Below are 17,498 nucleotides of genomic sequence, written 5' to 3' on the forward strand. Positions count from 1 at the left end.
CATTGAAATTAGAAACCCAAGTAGCAGTTAACCTGATAAAGGGGAGGGAGGATGAGCAATCTGAGTGGGAAGAAAAGTGGGATGAAGGCCTAGAGGCAGAAAGGTTCCATCCTGTGGACCACCGCAGCTCCCCTAATGTGAAACGTGTAATGTGGGGCATGCATGGGGAATCCAGTCCTATACTTGTACTTCAATCAGTTGGTAAATACATCTTGACTGAAAAATCTGAAATAATACAAACCATAATGCATATATTATACTTCTGGGCATTGGGATTTTGGGTGATTTTTGTCTTTTTGTCTCTATTTTCCAATATTTCTATGATAATTTCTAATAATAAATAATATTATTTATTACTAATAAATAATATTTATTAAGTGCTTACTGTGATCAAGCACTGTTCTGAGTGCTTTATGTATATAAACTCATTTAATACAACAACATTCTGAGATTAATATCACCATTATCCCTTTCTAAAGATGACAGAAGTGGTACAGAGAGGTTATGTAACCTGCCTAGGGTCACACAGATCGTAAGTGGAGAAGGCACACACCACTCTGTCTCTCTCATGCTACTGGACAGAATGCATGGAGCAGTTACCCGAGATCTATGGTAAATAGTAAACAAAGTAGGGAATTCCCTGGCAGTCCAGTGGTTGGAACTTCATGCTTTCACTGACGAGGGCCCGGGTTCAATCCCTGGTCGGGGAACTGGGGTCCTGCAAGCCATGCGAATTCAAAGTTCCACTAAACCGGTGGTGAGTTTACCATTTCCCCCCACCTCCAGTGTTGCCCAGATTAGACTCAAAGACAGCCCAAAACCTAGAAGTGTACATGAGGTGTGAACTGAAAGAGCTCCCTTTGGAGTCTTCTATTGCACATCTAGGGAGCAGAAAGGGACTCCTAAGGGTCAGAGATTGGGGAAATCCCGTTTTTCTTTTTCCCTTCTCCCACCTCCAGCCCCAGGGAATACCATGGTGGCGGCAGCACAATGACAGCAACAGTGGCCTGGCAGGCACTTAACTCTAGGGAGGAGAACCCTTCTCTCTGACCACAGGAGCTCTGGTCCCAAAAATGTGAGGCAAATCCCCTCTGCTTTTTTCCTTCTCTGTTCTCTTGATGCTTGGCGCAGACACACAGTGAGAAATGCCCAGCAGAGTAGAGAAACTAAAGCCCCGACTTTGGGCCAGAAGATTGGGAAGGGAAGCCCCAGAGAACCGGAAAGTGTCAGGATATTGCAGAAAGGAGGGAGATCAAGAGAACAGCCCCATTGAGCTCTGTGTGAACTCCTGGGCTCACCTGCAGAGTGAGCATGAATCTCACCTAAACAGCTTAACTGAATGGGGTTTTCAGTCTCTTAGGCGTAATACGTGTGACAACTACTACAACACAAAGGAATGAAAGTACAGGGACCTGGGGATGGTCAGGTTTCTACACTTAAAAGGAATTGGTGAGGGCTTCCCTGGTGGCGCAGTGGTTGAGAGTCCGCCTGCCGATGCAGGGGACACGGTTCGTGCCCCGGTCCGGGAAGATCCCACGTGCCGCGGAGGGGCTGGGCCCGTGAGCCATGGCCGCTGAGCCTGCGCGTCCGGAGCCTGTGCTCCGCAGCGGGAGGGGCCACAGCAGTGAGAGGCCCGCATACCACAAAAAAGAAAACAAAACAAAATAACAAAAAAAACTTTGGTTTTCCAAGAAGACATAATTCTAAAATGCGTCTGCATCTAACTACAGAGCTTCAAAATACATGAAGCAAAAACTGATAGATATCAAGGAGAAAATGAACAAATCCACAATTATAGTAAAAGAGAAATGTCAAAACTGCTCTCCCAGTAATCAACAGAACAAGTAAACAGAAAATCAGTGAATATATAGAAGTATATAGAACTGAATGATGCCATCAACCAACAGGAACTAATTGAAATTTATAGGACACTCCCCAACACAGCAGAAAACCCTTTTTTTCCCCCAAGTGCACTTGGAACATTTATTATACCAAGATAGACTATATCCTGGGTCATAAAACAAACCTCAGCAAATTTAAAAGACTTAAGGTCATACAAAGTATATTTACTGACCATAATGTAATTAAAACTAGATATCAATAACAGAAGGAGAACAGGGAAATTGCCAAACACTTGGAAACTAAACAACACACTTCTAAACCCAGAGATCAAAGATGTGGTCTCAAGAGAAATTAGAAAGTATTGTGAACTTAACAAAAAGGAAAATATAAAATAACAAAATATGAGATGCATCTAAAGCAGTGATTATAGGACAAATTATAGTATCAAATTCTTGTATTAGTAAAGAAGGTCTGAAGTCAACAATCTGCACTTCTACCTTGAGAAGGTACATAAAGAAGAACAAAAATAAGCAGAAAGCAAGTAGAAGGAAAACACAAGAGCAGAATATAATGAATATGAAAACCAGAAAAGAAAAAAATCGGGACTTCCCTGGTGGTCCAGTGGTTAAGAATCCACCTTCCAATGCAGGAGACGTGGATTTGATCCCTGGTCGGGAAACTAAGATCACACATGCCGCAGGGCAACTAAGCCTGTGCACCGCAACTACTGAGCCCACATGCCACAACTAGAGAGAAGCCCACACGCTGCAACGAAGAGCCCTCACGCACCAACTAAGACCTGATGTAGCCAAATAAATAAATATTTTTTAAAAAAATCAATGAAACAAAAAATTGATTCTTTGAAATGGTCAATAAAATTGATAAACCTCTAGCCATAGTGACCAAAAAGAAAAGAGAGAGAAAGAGAAAGAAAGAAAAGAGAGAAGATACAAATAACCAATATCAGGAATAAAAGGAGATATCACTGCACACCCCACAGACATTAAAATGTTAGTAAGGGAATACTACAAATAATTCTACACACAAATTCAACAATTTAGATGAAATGGACCAAATCTCAAAGTTACAAGCTACCAGAACACAACCAAGAAGAGAGATGTAAATATAAATGTACAACTATAAAACTTTCAGAAGATAGCAGAAGAAAATCTTAGTTACCAGGAGTTAGGCAAAGTGTTCTTAGATATGACACCAAAAATATGATTCATAAGAGAAAAAGGTGGTAAGTTGGACTTCATCAAAATTCAGAACTTTTGGCTTCCCTGGTGGTGCAGTGGTTGAGAGTCCGCCTGCCGATGCAGGGGACACAGGTTCGTGCCCCGGTCCAGGAAGATCCCACATGCCATGGAGCAGCTAGGCCCGTGAGCCATGGCCGCTGAGCCTGCACGTCCGGAGGCTGTGCTCCGCAGCGGGAGAGGCCACAACAGTGAGAGGCCCGCGTACCGCAAAAAAAAAAAAAAAAAAAAAAAAATTCAGAACTTTTGCTTTGAAAAAGACCACACCAAGAAGAGGAAAAGATAAACTAAAGAATGGGAGAAAATATTTGCATATCCCTATCTAACAGAAGACTTCTAACTGGAATATACAAAAATCCCTTAAAACTCAACTGTAAGAAAATAACCCAATTTTGAAAAAAATGACTGAAGGACTTAGACACTTCATCAAAGAGGCTATAATGATGACAAATAAGCACATGAAAGGATGTTCAACATCATTAATCATCAGGGAAGTACAAATTAAAACCATGGTGAGATATCTATAAATATCTCACTGTGAATAAAAGAATACCCAGCCACCTAATATAAAAACTGACAATACCAACTGCTCGCAAGGATATAAAGCAACTGGAACTCTCTTACATTGCTGGTGGGAATGCAAAATGATGCAGCCACTCTGGGAAACAGTTCGGCATTTTCTCACAAAGTTAAATATGTACTTACCCATGTGACCTAGCAATCCCAAGCCAGTTCACTCCTAAAGAAATTAAAACATGTTCACACACGTGTACATGATTGTTTATGGCACTCCTGTTCATAATTGCCAAAAACTGGAAACAACTGGAATGCTCTTTGACAGATGAATGGGTAAACTATAAACACACAGTAAAACAGTACTCATCAATAGGAGTGAACTATTAATACACACAACGTGAGTGCATCTAAAAGGCATTATGCTGAGTGTAAGAGCCACTCTCAAAAGGTTACATACCACAGGCAATACCTCTATTGTTGGTTTGGTTCCAGAGCAAGTCACGTGAATTTTTTGGTTTTCCCAGTGCATACAAAAGTAATGTTTATACTATACTCTAGTCTATTATATGTGCACTGGCATTATGTCTAAAAAAATATACATACCTTAATTTAAAAATACTTCATTGCTGGGGACTACCCGGGTGGTCCAGGGGTTAAGAATCTGCTTGCCAATGCAGGGGACAGGGGTTCAATTCCTGCTCCGGGAAGATGCCACGTGCTTCGGAGCAACTAAGCCCGTGCACCACAAGTACTGAGCCCGCACTCTAGAGCCCGCGAGCCACAACTACTGAGGCCGCCTGCTGCAACTACTGAAGCCCACACGCCTAGAGCCCGTGCTCCACAACGAAGAGTAGCCTCTGCTCGCCACAACTAAAGAAAAGCCTGTGCGCAGCAACGAAGACCCAGCACAGCCATAAATAAATAACCAAATAAAACAATGAAATCTTAAGGAAAAAAATACTTCATTGCTAAAAAATGCTAACCATCATCTGAGCCTTGAGCAACTCATAATATTTTTGCAATAGTAACATCAAAGATCACTGATCACCATCACAAACATAATAATAATGAGGAAGTTTGAAATATTGCCCAAATTACCAAAATGTGACACAGAGACATGAAATGAGCAAATTCTGTTGGAAAAATGGTACCGACAGACTTGCTCGATGCTGGGTTTCCACAAATGTTCAATTTGTAAAAAACGCAGTATCTGTGAAGTACAATAAAGCAAAGCACAATAAAACAAGGTATGCCTGTATATGATTTCATTATGTGACATTCTGGAAATGGCACAACTATAGCAATGGTGGACAAATCAGTGGTTGCCAAGGGTTAGGACTGGAGGGAGGGGTGGCCACAAAGGAGCAGCAGGAGGGGGTTTGGGGGTGATGGAACTGTTGTGGTCCTGATTGCGGTGGTGCTTACACAAATCTGCATGTGTTCAAACTCAAAGAACATACACACAGCAATTTTATGGTATGTTAAAAAAATATTGAAAAAAACGGACATGCTGGGCTACTGGCATCCATCGTTTTAAAGACTATGCTAATACTTGGGTAAATGTTAATATAAATTTGAAATTTAAAAAAATCATCAAGTGGGGGGACTTCCCTGGTGGCCCAGTGGGTAGGACTCCACGCTCCCAATGCAGGGGGCCCAGGTTCAGTCCATGGTCAGGGAACTAGATCCTGCATGCCGCAACTAAGACCCAGTGCAGCCAAAATAAACAAACGAATAAATAAATATTTTTTAAAAAATCATCAAAGGGCACTTCCCTGGAGGTCCAGTGGATAAGACTCCACACTTCCAATGCAGGGGGCACAGGTTGGATCCCTGGTCAGGGAACTAAGATCCTGCATGCCACGAGGCCAAAAAAAACAAAAACAAAAAAACATAATCCAGGAACTTTCTATTTAAAGGACGCCCATGGTGAATCATGCTGTACAGCATATTAGTATCTTTTGTGTCAGTCTGGACTTTGAGTCCTGGCTCTTGAGTGCTGCTAGGTAGCTGTATGATGTTCAACAAGCCACCTGTCCCTTAAGCAATAAAATAAGAGCAGGTTTGGATGGCATCTGTAATCGTTGCTAAGCTGCACTGGAATTCTCTCCAACCTCGAGATTCTGCTTTAGTGGGTCTGGGGTGGTAATTCTGATCTGCTTCCACTTTGGGGAACGTCCAGAGAAGGCGATCTCAGAGGTCTATTTCAACTCTAACATTGTTATTTATATCATATACTGGGTTTGCTTGAATTAAGTTCTATCTGTATTAAGAATCAGCTTCTGTCCTTCTGTGCCACATTCCCTGTGAATTGGGAATCCCCCCACCCCAAATCTAGGATACCTTTAACTAAGTTCACCAGTGGCGGGGGGGGATGGCGTACTGTGGGGCATGCGGCATCTTAGTTCCCTCACCAGGGATCGAACCTGTGCCCCCCTTGTGGAAGCGCGGTCTGAACCACTGGACCGCCAGTGAAGTCTCTCAACAGTGGTTTTCTAAGAATCTAGCTTTGTTTACTTTCATCAGACCATTTCCCACCTCAGTGTCACCTTGACCTTTCCCAGGGTATTTCTGCTCCTTCTTTTAGAGATTCGGTCCCACCTCTGCGGTCCTTTCTCATGCCCGCTTCTCTCCCATCTTCCAGCTTCATGTGTCCAAATATCCTGGCCGCAGACACTTAGTTGGTCTCCCGGCTGGAGGACACTAGCATCTTGGGGATAATTGTTCAGAACCTGCAAGTCATCCAGGCGGCAGGTGACGGAGGAGATGAAGAGGATGGGATGGATGCTGGGAGAAACCAGGGCAGCACCCCATTCCCACCTTCAAGATAAGTCTTCAGGGAAGAAGAATCACAAAAGGCAGAGAAAAGGCTCAAGCAACCCTGACTGCTGACCCAGCTCATCTCAGGGATGGTCCAGAGCAGGGTGGGGTCTGTGTGTTGTGGGGAGGAGGGCAGAGCCCAGAAGGGGAAGGACTCCCGGCTTCCCCCTGTCTCCCTGGAGATACTGTTTAAGGCCACACACTGAGGCTGGGAAGGCTCAGAGCCCGTCAGCACTCTCTGCAGAGAGGGGCTTCAGGCCCACCTTCTTACCACAGCTCTGCCAGCCTCTGCATCCCTGGCCCCTCAGGTACCCTCCCCTTAAGCCACGCCAGCTCCCTGCCCTCCGCAGGCTCTCCCTGGGGATGGAGGCTAGCTGGGAGGCTCCTTCTGGGAGCAGCTACACCAGGTCTCTCCCTGTGCCCCACCTCCGTGCTCGTTTCTTACCTGTTGGTGCCTCCGGAGCCTAACCGCCTTCATCTCTCCCTCCTAGGGCCGCCGCATCTGGCTCCCGCTTCTCCTGTCTGAAGAGCCCACTGATGTCTAAGAGGGAGAGAGGTTAAGGGTAACTTTTCCTTACCCCGATCCACTGCAGTGCCCTGGGAGAAGGAACCCTTGACCCTTGCTTCTCCCTCAGCGTGGGAATGACCCATTCCTAAAACTCAGGGCATCGAGGCAGGCCAGGTCTGTGGAGTTCAATGGACTTGAAATATGGGGGCTGGGAGACCAGACCCTGGGTTCTTCCTGTGGATCAGCTCCTGGTTCTCTGGGTAACCTGTTTATAGGACTTGGGCACTGGGCAGAGGAAGGGGGCATTGGGTAAAGGGCGTTACTAGGACTTGAGGCCCTGTTACCCTAGGAGGGGAAAACTCCCAAACTGCAAGCAGGACTGGGTCAGCACAGCCCCAAACGTTTCTACATGTTGGTCTGTGAAGCATGAGGGGGTGAAAGATAATAGTCGGTAGCTGGGAGAACGGAGGCTGATGCAAAGCCAGTAAGACCATTTCGAGGCTGTGTCTGAAGGTATCTCGGGGGTCCTGAGGATGGAACCGGGCACAAGGGCCACCCTAGAGCACTGAAGGTGCAGGACAAAGGCAGGGTAATGGGGGTGAAATCAGATGTCCATCCTGTGCACCGTGTTAGATGCTTCCTCTGTACTAACTCACCTAATTCTCGTAATTCTGAGGTATGAATCCATGTCCCCACTGCCACCAGAGCCTAGAAAAAGGCCCATTTTACAAAGCAGGAAACCGACGTTGAGAGATAAGGACTCTTCGTCAGGGTCAGAGGTAAGCGGTGTGGCCAGGGCTCGCTTGTCCCAGTCTGTGGTCGTCATTTCACTCCTCTAATTCACAGCCTCCCACCAAGTACCAGCCTCTCCCAACCTGTAATTTTCTGGGGTGGGGGAAATAGTCCAAGTGAGTGTGGCCGCATGCCCTGGTCACCTGTCAGGCAGAGGACTGGGCGGGAGGGGGGTTGTGGATGGGCATTGTGAATGAGGCGGGGCCGTTCCGGACGCGGACCTGGAAGTACAGTGGGAGCATTCTTCCTGAGAGTCCCTTCCTGTGTCTGCTCCCCGGCTCTCACCCCACGTGCTAGACAGGTCAGGAAAGGGCCAGGGGGCTGTTTCTAGAGCGTCTCACTCAACCTTGCTAACACCCAATGCCCCCCCACGTACCCTCGCTGAAAAATGCTGTCCCAGGCCCTACGAATACGTGCTGGGTTGCAGGGTGGTCCTCACCCAAGAGCAGGGAGCAGGGGTGAAAACTGGTTGGTTTCTGTGTCTGAAGCCGGGACCCAAATGGGAAAGCCTGTGAAGCACTGGATGACCCACCTGGATTGAAACCAGGGCGGCCCCTGTCCTGCTCCAGCCCCTACTCTGAACTGTGCCCAGAAGCATGGGCACTGGGAATGGAATCCAGGAGAGGTTGGGCTTGAGCTGTCGTGAGAAGGGACCCCACAGCTGAGGTCCAGGGAAGGGAGGGACCTGCCCAAGGACACATGACTGGGCTGGTGGCAGAGCGGAGCCGCCTCCTCAAGGGATTGACGACAGCTCCTCCCACACCCAGAGGGAGGAGCCACGTGCAATCTGGACAGAGAACAGGTTACACTGGCAGCTGAGGGCTGTGGGCGCTTTGAGCTCCATCATCCACAGTTCAGGACCCAGGCGGAGAGGAATTCCCTCTGCCTGTTTGACTTCTGGGATTCCTGGATTCTTTTAGCCACTGGGTTGGTTCCGTTGACCCTGGTGGTGCATCGTTAGTGGCCTGTTTACTAAGACTCAGTACCTGCCCTGGATAGGACGTCAGTGCCTGCTAGCCAAGCTCACCTTTGTCTCTGCTTGTTCTGCGACTGGACAAATCCTTTTTTTTTTTTTAATTTAAATTTATCTTTAATTCGTTGCAGCATAACATGAGTTAGAGCTGCTCTAATACATGAATTCTTCAATTTGGTCTAAAGGCAAATCAAACAGTCCCTTTTTCAGAAGAGTAGCTTCTGACTTGATCAACATAACGTATAACCATCTTTAATATTCAGGGTTACTATAGATTGATGCTTACCCCTCAGGCTGCGCCATGGAGCCAGACTTCTGACCTTATACAGAAGTCAAAATGGTAAGGCATATAACAACATAAATATATAAATACAAATAAATAGATGGATACACACGTTGACATATATGTGTGTGTATATATATATGTATATATATATATATATATATATATACATATAGAAAATTCAAAATTAAACATTTGTGTGATGTCATAGTTTACAAAGACTGTTAATATATATATCCCTTGGAAACTCTTTGGCTCATGTGATTTTTTTCAAATGTCCCAGAAATAAACTCTATAGATACTCAGACCCTTTTTGATTTCTATATTCTGCTCCTATGCCTTCTACGTCATCAGGATGGACAAATCCTCTTGAATCTGTTTGTCCATCAAGGACGTGGGGAAAAGCCCCTTCCCTGAGAGGACCTGGGGCCTCGAGCGGGCTGTTTTTGCCTTTGATTTACCAACTGAGAAGGACAGAAGATGTTTATAAAGCAGAAACTGCCCTCGGACCCTCACAAGCACTTGCCATCACTGAAGAGTCCCCAGGAGGAACAGAACGACCCATTTGCTAAGCCGGGTCGAGCAGGAAGGAGCGTCTTGAGAAATTTGAGTGCCTCGTGCCCGTCGAGTGCTGCTCAGGTTCCAGGCTAGTTTTCTTCCCTGGTCTCCTTCCCTGGGCTCAAGTTAACAACTGGGGCTGGAGGGTTTGAAGAACGCTGCTGACCCGAGTTCCTCCCCTCTGAAGCCCTGAGTGGGGTTGTCTGGGCTTCTTCCTGCTCTGTACCCCAAGTGTTCCCACCCACAGTGCAGGCCAAAAAGAAGCCCAAGGACAAGGGGCAGAAAGCTCCTCAGGCGCCTACACGTATGCTCCGTAATCCCCCTGACGAGTGAAGGTACAGTGAAAGCGAGGGAGCTGGCAGGACAGCCGCCGCCGGTCTCACCCCCGGCCCAGCCTGGCCGCATCCGCCGCGGCTTCTCACCCACCAGAGCTCTGACAGCCCCACCGCGGTACCACTGAGGTGCTGGGCTTGAACTTGAGTTAAGAAGGCCACGCACGGAGATAGAGGGAAGGTAAGGGGACCAGAAGGAGACAGGAGGGTTGAAACTGAACAGGGAAAAGAGCAAAAGTGAAGCCAGACACAGCACTGTAGATCAATGGCATTTCAGTAAAATAAGTTAAAAAAAAAACAACAAAAGTAACGCCAGAATCCTACTCGGTCTTTTCTCCATTCTCCTTTATTCCATCAACACCTAGTTACAAGCTGCACAGATCAAAAAATAAAGGCAGAGAAGGATGTGGGGCAGATTTGTATGACGCGTAGCGGCTGGGAAGGGAGACTGGGTTGGGAACCGGTTCTTCCCTCCACACACAGCCCTGGACCAGGGCTATGGCCCCCGCAGCGGGGAATACGGGGAGGAGGTGGGCAAAGATCCAGGGTCGCTGAGGCCCCTAAACCCAGAGCCCACCCCAAAAGCCCCTTCGATGCATGGCAGGGTAGAACGGGGAAGGGAAGGACTTTCAGAGATGGGGCAGCAAAGTGAAAAATCAAGTTAGTGGATAGAGAAGTGGAGTCATCATGGTGAGAAGGTTAAAGAAGGAAAACGTAGGTAAGGGGGCAGTGAAAGGGTCTCGCTGAGACCCCCAGGGAGAGGTGGGGGCCAGCTGGCCTGTTAATTTAATATTAAATTGGGAGTGGGAGTTGAAGAGGAAAAGTTATTTCAGGGGAGGACTTCTCAGCCTCTCAGCCCGTACCTGGAGGGGGAAAAGAGACGAGCACAAGTCAAAGGAAGACGAAATATAAAAGCCAGGGGCGGTGTCTCATCCCTTATTCCGGTGAGGACACTCTTCTGCCTTTCCGTACCAACTACAACTTTGACTGTCAAAGGCGGTGTTTGCCGGACACGTGGGCTGCTTCTGCCTCAAGGCTGAGGGCCCGGCGCCACACGCTCCCCACCCCCGCCCGTGCCTGAGGCCTCAGCCCCCTCAGTACTTACAAGAGAGGCCGAGAGGCCGAGGGCCCGGGGCCCTCACCAGTCATAGCGGCGGGACTGTCGAGAAGGGGAGTCCTCGGGTCCCTGGATGGCCAGGCGGGGAGGCCCCTCAGCCCTCCGCCCCCCACCGCCTGAAGCCTCGTGCCTCCGAAACTCCAGGGGGCGCTGCTGCCGGTATCGGGAAGTCTCCCTCCGCCACTCATCATCAAAGGCAGCGGCCTCACCTGGGGAGGACACGGAGACCACACACGACACCTGTGTACCGCCTGGCTTCCCGGGGCAGACGCGGGCCGTGAACCACAGGCTCTACGACCAAAACCCAGGGCGAAGGCTGAAGGGCTGTGTGGGGGGATGTGCTGGGGAAGGGAAGCGACTTCTTGAGCAATTTTGGATTCATCCTGGCTCCTGGCAGCATGGAGGCAGTCAGGAATAGGATAATTACTTAGTTACTTAGTGCCGTCCCACGCACACTGTAAGTATTTAATAAATATTTGTTGACTTCAAAAAAATAAGTAAGAAGAACTAAAACAACGGATCCAGATGGAGACGGGTAGATTACTATCAGTATCTGACTTAGGTGACAAAGTTTGCCCTCCGCGGTGAGGACACCTGCCGGCACTGACTTAGCCCTAAGCGGACAAACAGGCTCCGAGTAAGTTAAGAACATGGGGCTCATCCATACCCTTGCCCAAGAAATATCTACGGAGGTAGGGCGAGAGAGCTGCTATCTCCTGGCTCACGGGACCGGGGCAGGGGCTGCCGGCCGGCCGGGAGGCTGGCCGGCCGCGCGGCGGGAAGGAAGGCTCACTCTCATCCAGGTTGATGTAGTCCTGCCGCTCCTCCTGGTCCCCGGTGCGGTGGTTTCGGGAGCGCTGGAGGATGTGAGCCCGGTCTCGGATGTGATGCCCAATGGACATCTGCTCCAGCCCACTGTCCGAGTCCCGTACCGTCCTCCGAGTCTCCCGGATCTGGGGGAAGGCAGAGCGTGGCACACTCAGCGGCTCCTTCCAAAGCCCGGCCACACCAGCCCAGGAAGGCCGCCCGGGACCCAATCCTGAAAAAAGCAGCCAGGATTTCTGTGGGGGGCCATCCGGTCGTGCCTCCTCTGGGATAGGAGGAGCCCTCCAACTCACCCCGCCTGGGGCCGAGCGCATCTCTGCTGTCTCTTGGTAGACCTTGGGTGCGCCGGCGCCCGTATTGGAGTAGGAGATGACAGTGGAGGATGAAAAGGTCTGGCAATTACCTCCAGCCGTCATGTGCTCCTGAGGAGGGAAGGGAACAGCAGGGCTGTGTGAGGAGGGGCTCGCCTCCGGAGAAGGGATCCCTCCCTTCAGCCGCCTGTGCCTGCCCATATCTTTCTCGCAAAACGTGAGAACCAGGAAAACATCAGGACTCCTCATTACCCCCAAATTCCTGAGTCCAACAATACGCCAGAAGGACCTGAAGAGATGGAGCCTTAAGTGCACGCTTCATAAGGTGCACTGCTGCTTCCCACTGAGGAACCCGCACTCGCCGGGTCCAGTGGCCTTATCCAGCTTGCACGCTCCACAAGTACGCCCTTCCCCACTCCCGCCTCTGGGGACTCAAGGTGTTGCCAGCCATCACTGGGAACAGGGCCAGGGAAGGGGATGGGATGGGGCAAGAGTCTCACCATGTTCCCGATCATGTCGTTCATCATCCCAAACATGTCCATGAAGCCGCCCGACTGGGGCAAAGAGATGGAAAACAGAGTCAGGAAGCAGGGCCACGATCAGAGGTGGGCGCGCTCAGGCTCCCACGGGCTACAGAGCCACACGTTCCCTCTCTCCCTTTCCTTCACACCTAGCAGCTGCTCCTCCCCATTCCTCGTGGACAGGACCAGAACAGGCGCGCTCCTCTCCACGCTCCTCTTCCTGTGTGCCGCTGCCCTCCTCCTCCTCAGCCTCTACGGCTGCTCTGACCCCACGTTCCTTCTCCCGGCCGCCCTATTTCCTCCTGCCTTTAGGAAGCAAGCCAGTGTCACTGGACTCTAACCTATAAGGGGTTGGTTCTGCAACTGTAGAAAAATCTTCTACAAGCCATCTCTAGTTGGCCTTTCAACAGCACCTCCTTCCTCAAAAGAACAACTATATCAGGCAATTATATCTTCCTAATGGGGACGGCTCCTGGAAGTACAGGAGCCAGTAAGTTAGCATCGTGAACTCACAGGACTCAGCACACAGCAGGCCCAGAGCTCTGTGAACGCTACATGAGGATTCTAGGGTTACCCATAAGGCTATCCAGAGAGGCACATTTGGAAATAATATCTAAGGGTATAGAGCATGTCTGAGGTGGAAGGATGCAGGGAGATGAGGACTCACCATTCCCAGCATCCCGAAGGGGGAGACAGCCCCAGCCTATGGGAAGACGTAAGGAACAGAAATTAGGGACCACATCCTATCTCATCACCACCCCAAACCAAGCCCATGGCCTCTGTTGCTTTTCCGTCCTCCTCTCAAAAGGGGATCACAAAGCCTGTTTTTCCAGAGCCCTTTCCCCACTCCTAGAAGGCATTCCACTTGCTAAGTTGGTCGCTGTGCAAGAAAAATCAAGCACTTTACTGACCACACTCCAACCTTTTTTCGGGTCTCAGGTCTGTTGCAGCACCATTACCTGCATCCTGCGGCTGGCAGGCCTGGTCCCTGGCATGTTGCCATCTGTGATGCTGAGGAAGGGGCTGTATCCAAAGCCGCCCGACAACATCCGGTTCATGTGCTGACGGTGAATGGCAAAGGGGTCCCTGTGCAGGGAGTATACGGTGCGGGTGGCAGAAGGGCCAGCAGTCAGTACCTCCCACCCGCCCCTCCCCCGAAGAAAAGAGCCATAGGGAACCAGTGGCACAGATTTCCCCTCGAAGTCTGCGCTGGGGCTGAGTGGCCACCAAGTTGTGATCAGTGCCCGCGACGGGAGCCCAGATGTCTGGCTCAACTAGTCAAGAGACCTGAAGTGGAGCGGATGCGTGCTCTAGAGCAGGAGGGGGAGGGGATACTCACATCAGGAACATGGGGTCCTCAGGCTCCACGTCCCTCATGAAGCGGAACATCCTGATTTCAGCTCCAGGGGGCTCCACGCTGTGAAGATGTGGAGGCTCAAATGTTGGAGGCGGCCAGGCTTTTTGCACACCCGCTCAGGGCAGGGACTCTCAGAGCATGGTCCCTTTCCAGATACTGGAACTGGCCCCCCAAACTCCAGGGAGACCCTTCTGCAGGTGTTCAACATCACCCTCTAGGGAAAGCACAGCTCTTCAAACCTCTCCCCGAAGGAGGACCATGGAAAATTTTTCCAAGCCTGTTTTCTGCCTCCCCCACTCAGAGCCATCCTCTTCCCAAAGCCCTGGCCAGAAGCATACTCCCCTTCCCCCGACGCCACCTTTCCGCAGGCGAATCCCAAGTGCCGGCCCTCCGCCCGCATTAATGACCCCCACCCCGCCCCCTCCTCACACTCGGCCGCGGCCAGGCCTCCCCCGGGCGGGCCTCACCGTCCCCTCCTCGCCTGGCGGCGGCACCCCCCCGCCAGGCCCTGCCTCCCTGCCGGGCGAGCAGGAGAGGCTGGCCTGACTCGCTCCCCTCCCCGCAACCCAGGCTCCCGGGGACCCTGCAGCCCCACGGGCCGCTCCCACCCCGGACCGGCTGCCCGCTCCGCTCGAGCCTCACCGGTCCCCGATCCGGACTCAGCGGCCCATCCGGCCGGTCTCGCCTCTCGGTGCGCGGCAGGATCGGGGCTTGCGGCCCGGGACGCGGGATTGGTCCGGGCGTGAGCTCCTCGGCCTCCCGAACCGCCTCCTCGCACAGCTGCCACCTCTGTGCCCCCCCTCGGCCCACTGAGCCCGAGCCCCGGCCAGGCCCGGGAGGAAGTGACGTCACGGTGGGACAGCCCACCCCCTTGGGCCTGCGGAGCTCCGCCCACGGGCGGGCTTGTGGCGCGCGGGCGCGCGCGCGAGTCTGGCTCCCGGGCCGCGGAGCGAGGAGTCGCGGGGTCTTCCGGGACCAGGGGAGGGGAGGCCTCGTTAGTAACCTGGATTTGGGTCCTGTGGACTGGAGGAGGCTCCCTGTAAGGGTGTGGGGGAGGAGCAGAGGAGTCCATCGCCTCGAGGGGAGGAAGACGGAAGAGGACGCGGGCAGATTCCCATGGGGGAGGGCGGGCTCCTCACGGGCCCCACGAGGTGGGGCGGATCCCTGGGGGAGCAATAAGCAGATTTCTACCCGGGAAGCTTTCGTCCCAAGAGGGAGGAAGGGCGGCAGTTCTACGGGGGAGGTGCTAGGGCCAGTCCCCTCGAGAGGAGGCGCGTTCCAGGCAGGGGCGGGGCCCTCGGAGTGACGTAGGAGAGGAGGTGACATTTCCGCCCAGGTCTTCCTTTGGCTTCGAGAACTCGGGCTGGGGCAAAGAGAATCCAGGTTGGGGACCGGCCGCCAGATGGCGCTCTTCGGCCAGGCTAGAAGTGCAGCCCCTTGGGAACTGGCGTTGGCGAGGCTCCCGGACCCCCCCTCAGTTACCCTGCTGTGAAGGGTCACACTGGGGAGAGGCCCTAGTTCTGAAACCTTTTCGTTTAATGCCAATCTCCGCTTTCTCTTCTCTAACTCCTGTATCCTCTGGAGCTCCCAGCCCGCACTGATCTTTTCTTGCCTCGAGTCAAGTAGGTAGGTAGGTCAAGGGTCTAACGTTTGGGAGAAGAAAGGGGTGGAGCGCTCCATTAACCAAGCTCACCCAGGGGCAGAGTTGCAGACAGGCCCAGGAGACCTGACTCGACTCGCAGGCCAAAGACTGACACTTTGACATACTAAATGTCTTGCATAAAATCTGGCCCAGCTGGAGAGAAGGGCCCTCCCCCTGGGTGTCAGGGGATTTGGACTGTCCGGGGTGGACTTTAGACCGGACCCCTCCAGACTCCAGCTCTCCTGGTTCTTTACACTGGCCGCTAGCCACGTTAGCGGGCCTGACGTCTGTGGGCCTGACAGTGAGAGAGACTTGTTCCCATCCCCAGCACTTCCCTGGGGAAGGAGGTGAAGGGGGTCCCTGGTGACTCAGGAGAAGGTGGTGGGAGCGGGGCTTCTCAGGTTTCTTTGGACTTGATCATTATTAAAGAGGAAAAACACAATAGTGGAGACAGAGGGGAACAGAGAGAAATTAGAAGCTGGCAGACTGGCAAAGTTAAAACCAAAGACAGAAAAAAAAGAAAATGTATTTTCCATTGATATATCTGGGGAAGAGACTTAGTAAAATCTTTTATCTTCCAGATGCTCTATCTCTAAACATGCCACCATGCAAGTGCCCCTTTTCCTCTTGCTCCCAAACAAAAGCATTTTGACATGTGATCGAGAGTTGTCCCAGGAGAGTTCTGCAGCCCAGACTTAAGGAAGAGTGGGCCTTAACCTTCCAGCCTCTCCCTCCTCATTTCGTGTCCAGCCTTCCGCAGAGATGCATAGGAGATGCAGCTTAGCTTCTAGTCTCCTCCTTTGGTCTTTTTCCATTACCTTGTATCCTCTACCTACTGCCTTTAGGTGTCTAGAGCTCTTTCTCTTCTTCCTTCCAAGACTTAAGAATCTGATATCAGGGACTTCCCTGGTGGTCCAGTGGTTAAGACTTTGTGCTTCCACTGCAGGGGGCATGGGTTTGATCCCTTGTCAGGGAACTAAGATCCCTCATGCCACATGGTGTGGCCAAAAAAATGAAATTAAAAAAAAAATCTGGTTATCAGTCATTTTTACCTTTGCATGATTTTAAATCAATTACCTCTCCTAGGAATATTTACAGATTACAGTTTAGCATCTAACTATGACCTGGGCTTTGTCTCAGCTTAAAAAGAGATCCTTGGGACTTCCCTGGTGGCGCAGTGGTTAAGAATCTGCCTGCCAATGCAGGGGACACGGGTTCGGGCCCTGGTCCGAGAAGATCTCACATGCCGCGGAGCAACTAAGCCCGTGCGCCACAACTACTGAGCCTGCGCTCTAGAGCCCTGTGAGCCACAACTACTGAGCCCACGTGCAATAGCTACTGAAGCCCGCACGCCTAGAGCCTGTGCTCCGCAACAGGAGAAGCCACCGCAATGAGAAGCCCGCGCACCAGAAGGAAGAGTAGCTCCCGCTCTCCACAACTAGAGAAACCCGCGTGCAGCATCGAAGACCCAGCGCACCCAAAATAAATAAATAAAAATTTTTAAAAAAAGAGATTCTTGAACAGATGGGGATGAAAGAGGAAATGCAGAGCTCATTTTCAGAGTGCCCAGCGATGGACCATATAGGCAGCCATCCACTCCAGGAATTGAAGGAATGTAATTTTACAAGTAACCTTTCTGTCCCCCAGACACAGTTTGTGTCTGTCTTCCTTCTCCGTCACCTTCCCATCCCTTCCGTTCCCCTCCCTCCCCCCTTCTTCCTTCCTTCCTTCCTTCCTTCCTTCCTTCCTTCCTTCCTTCCCTCTGTCCTTCCTTCCTTCCTTTCTCACATCTCTGTCCAGTGAATTCTGATGAACAGAAATTCCTCAGTCATCAGAGTTTCCTGT

General features: G+C 51.0%; 1 protein-coding gene across 1 annotated transcript; it reads right to left on the reverse strand.

Annotated features, from left to right (window-relative positions):
• Window positions 1–10,208: 10,208 nt before the first annotated feature.
• Window positions 10,209–14,845, reverse strand: MLF2 (myeloid leukemia factor 2). The gene is made up of 9 exons (XM_060113853.1): window positions 14,654–14,845; window positions 13,994–14,071; window positions 13,614–13,740; window positions 13,322–13,357; window positions 12,634–12,687; window positions 12,116–12,244; window positions 11,791–11,950; window positions 10,986–11,206; window positions 10,209–10,743 (listed from the first exon to the last, which is right to left on the reverse strand). The coding sequence occupies exons 2-8, from the start codon at window positions 14,041–14,043 to the stop codon at window positions 11,019–11,021; spliced, it is 744 nt and encodes a 247-aa protein (XP_059969836.1). The 5' UTR covers window positions 14,044–14,071; window positions 14,654–14,845; the 3' UTR covers window positions 10,209–10,743; window positions 10,986–11,018.
• Between the last annotated feature and the right edge of the window lie 2,653 nt (window positions 14,846–17,498).

This window comes from Mesoplodon densirostris, chromosome 11 (assembly GCF_025265405.1).
Source record: "Mesoplodon densirostris isolate mMesDen1 chromosome 11, mMesDen1 primary haplotype, whole genome shotgun sequence".
NCBI lineage: Eukaryota > Metazoa > Chordata > Mammalia > Artiodactyla > Ziphiidae > Mesoplodon > Mesoplodon densirostris.

Excerpts from the sequence above, each read along its gene's own strand:
- MLF2 (XM_060113853.1), bottom strand. The coding sequence starts at position 14,043 with ATGTTCCGCTTCATGAGGGACGTGGAGCCTGAGGACCCCATGTTCCTG. Across the intron at positions 12,245-12,633 it reads ACGACATGATCGGGAACATG|GAGCACATGACGGCTGGAGG; the intron begins GTGAGACTCTTG and ends TTCCCTCCTCAG. Across the intron at positions 11,207-11,790 it reads CTACATCAACCTGGATGAGA|GTGAGGCCGCTGCCTTTGAT; the intron begins GTGAGCCTTCCT and ends TGTCCTCCCCAG.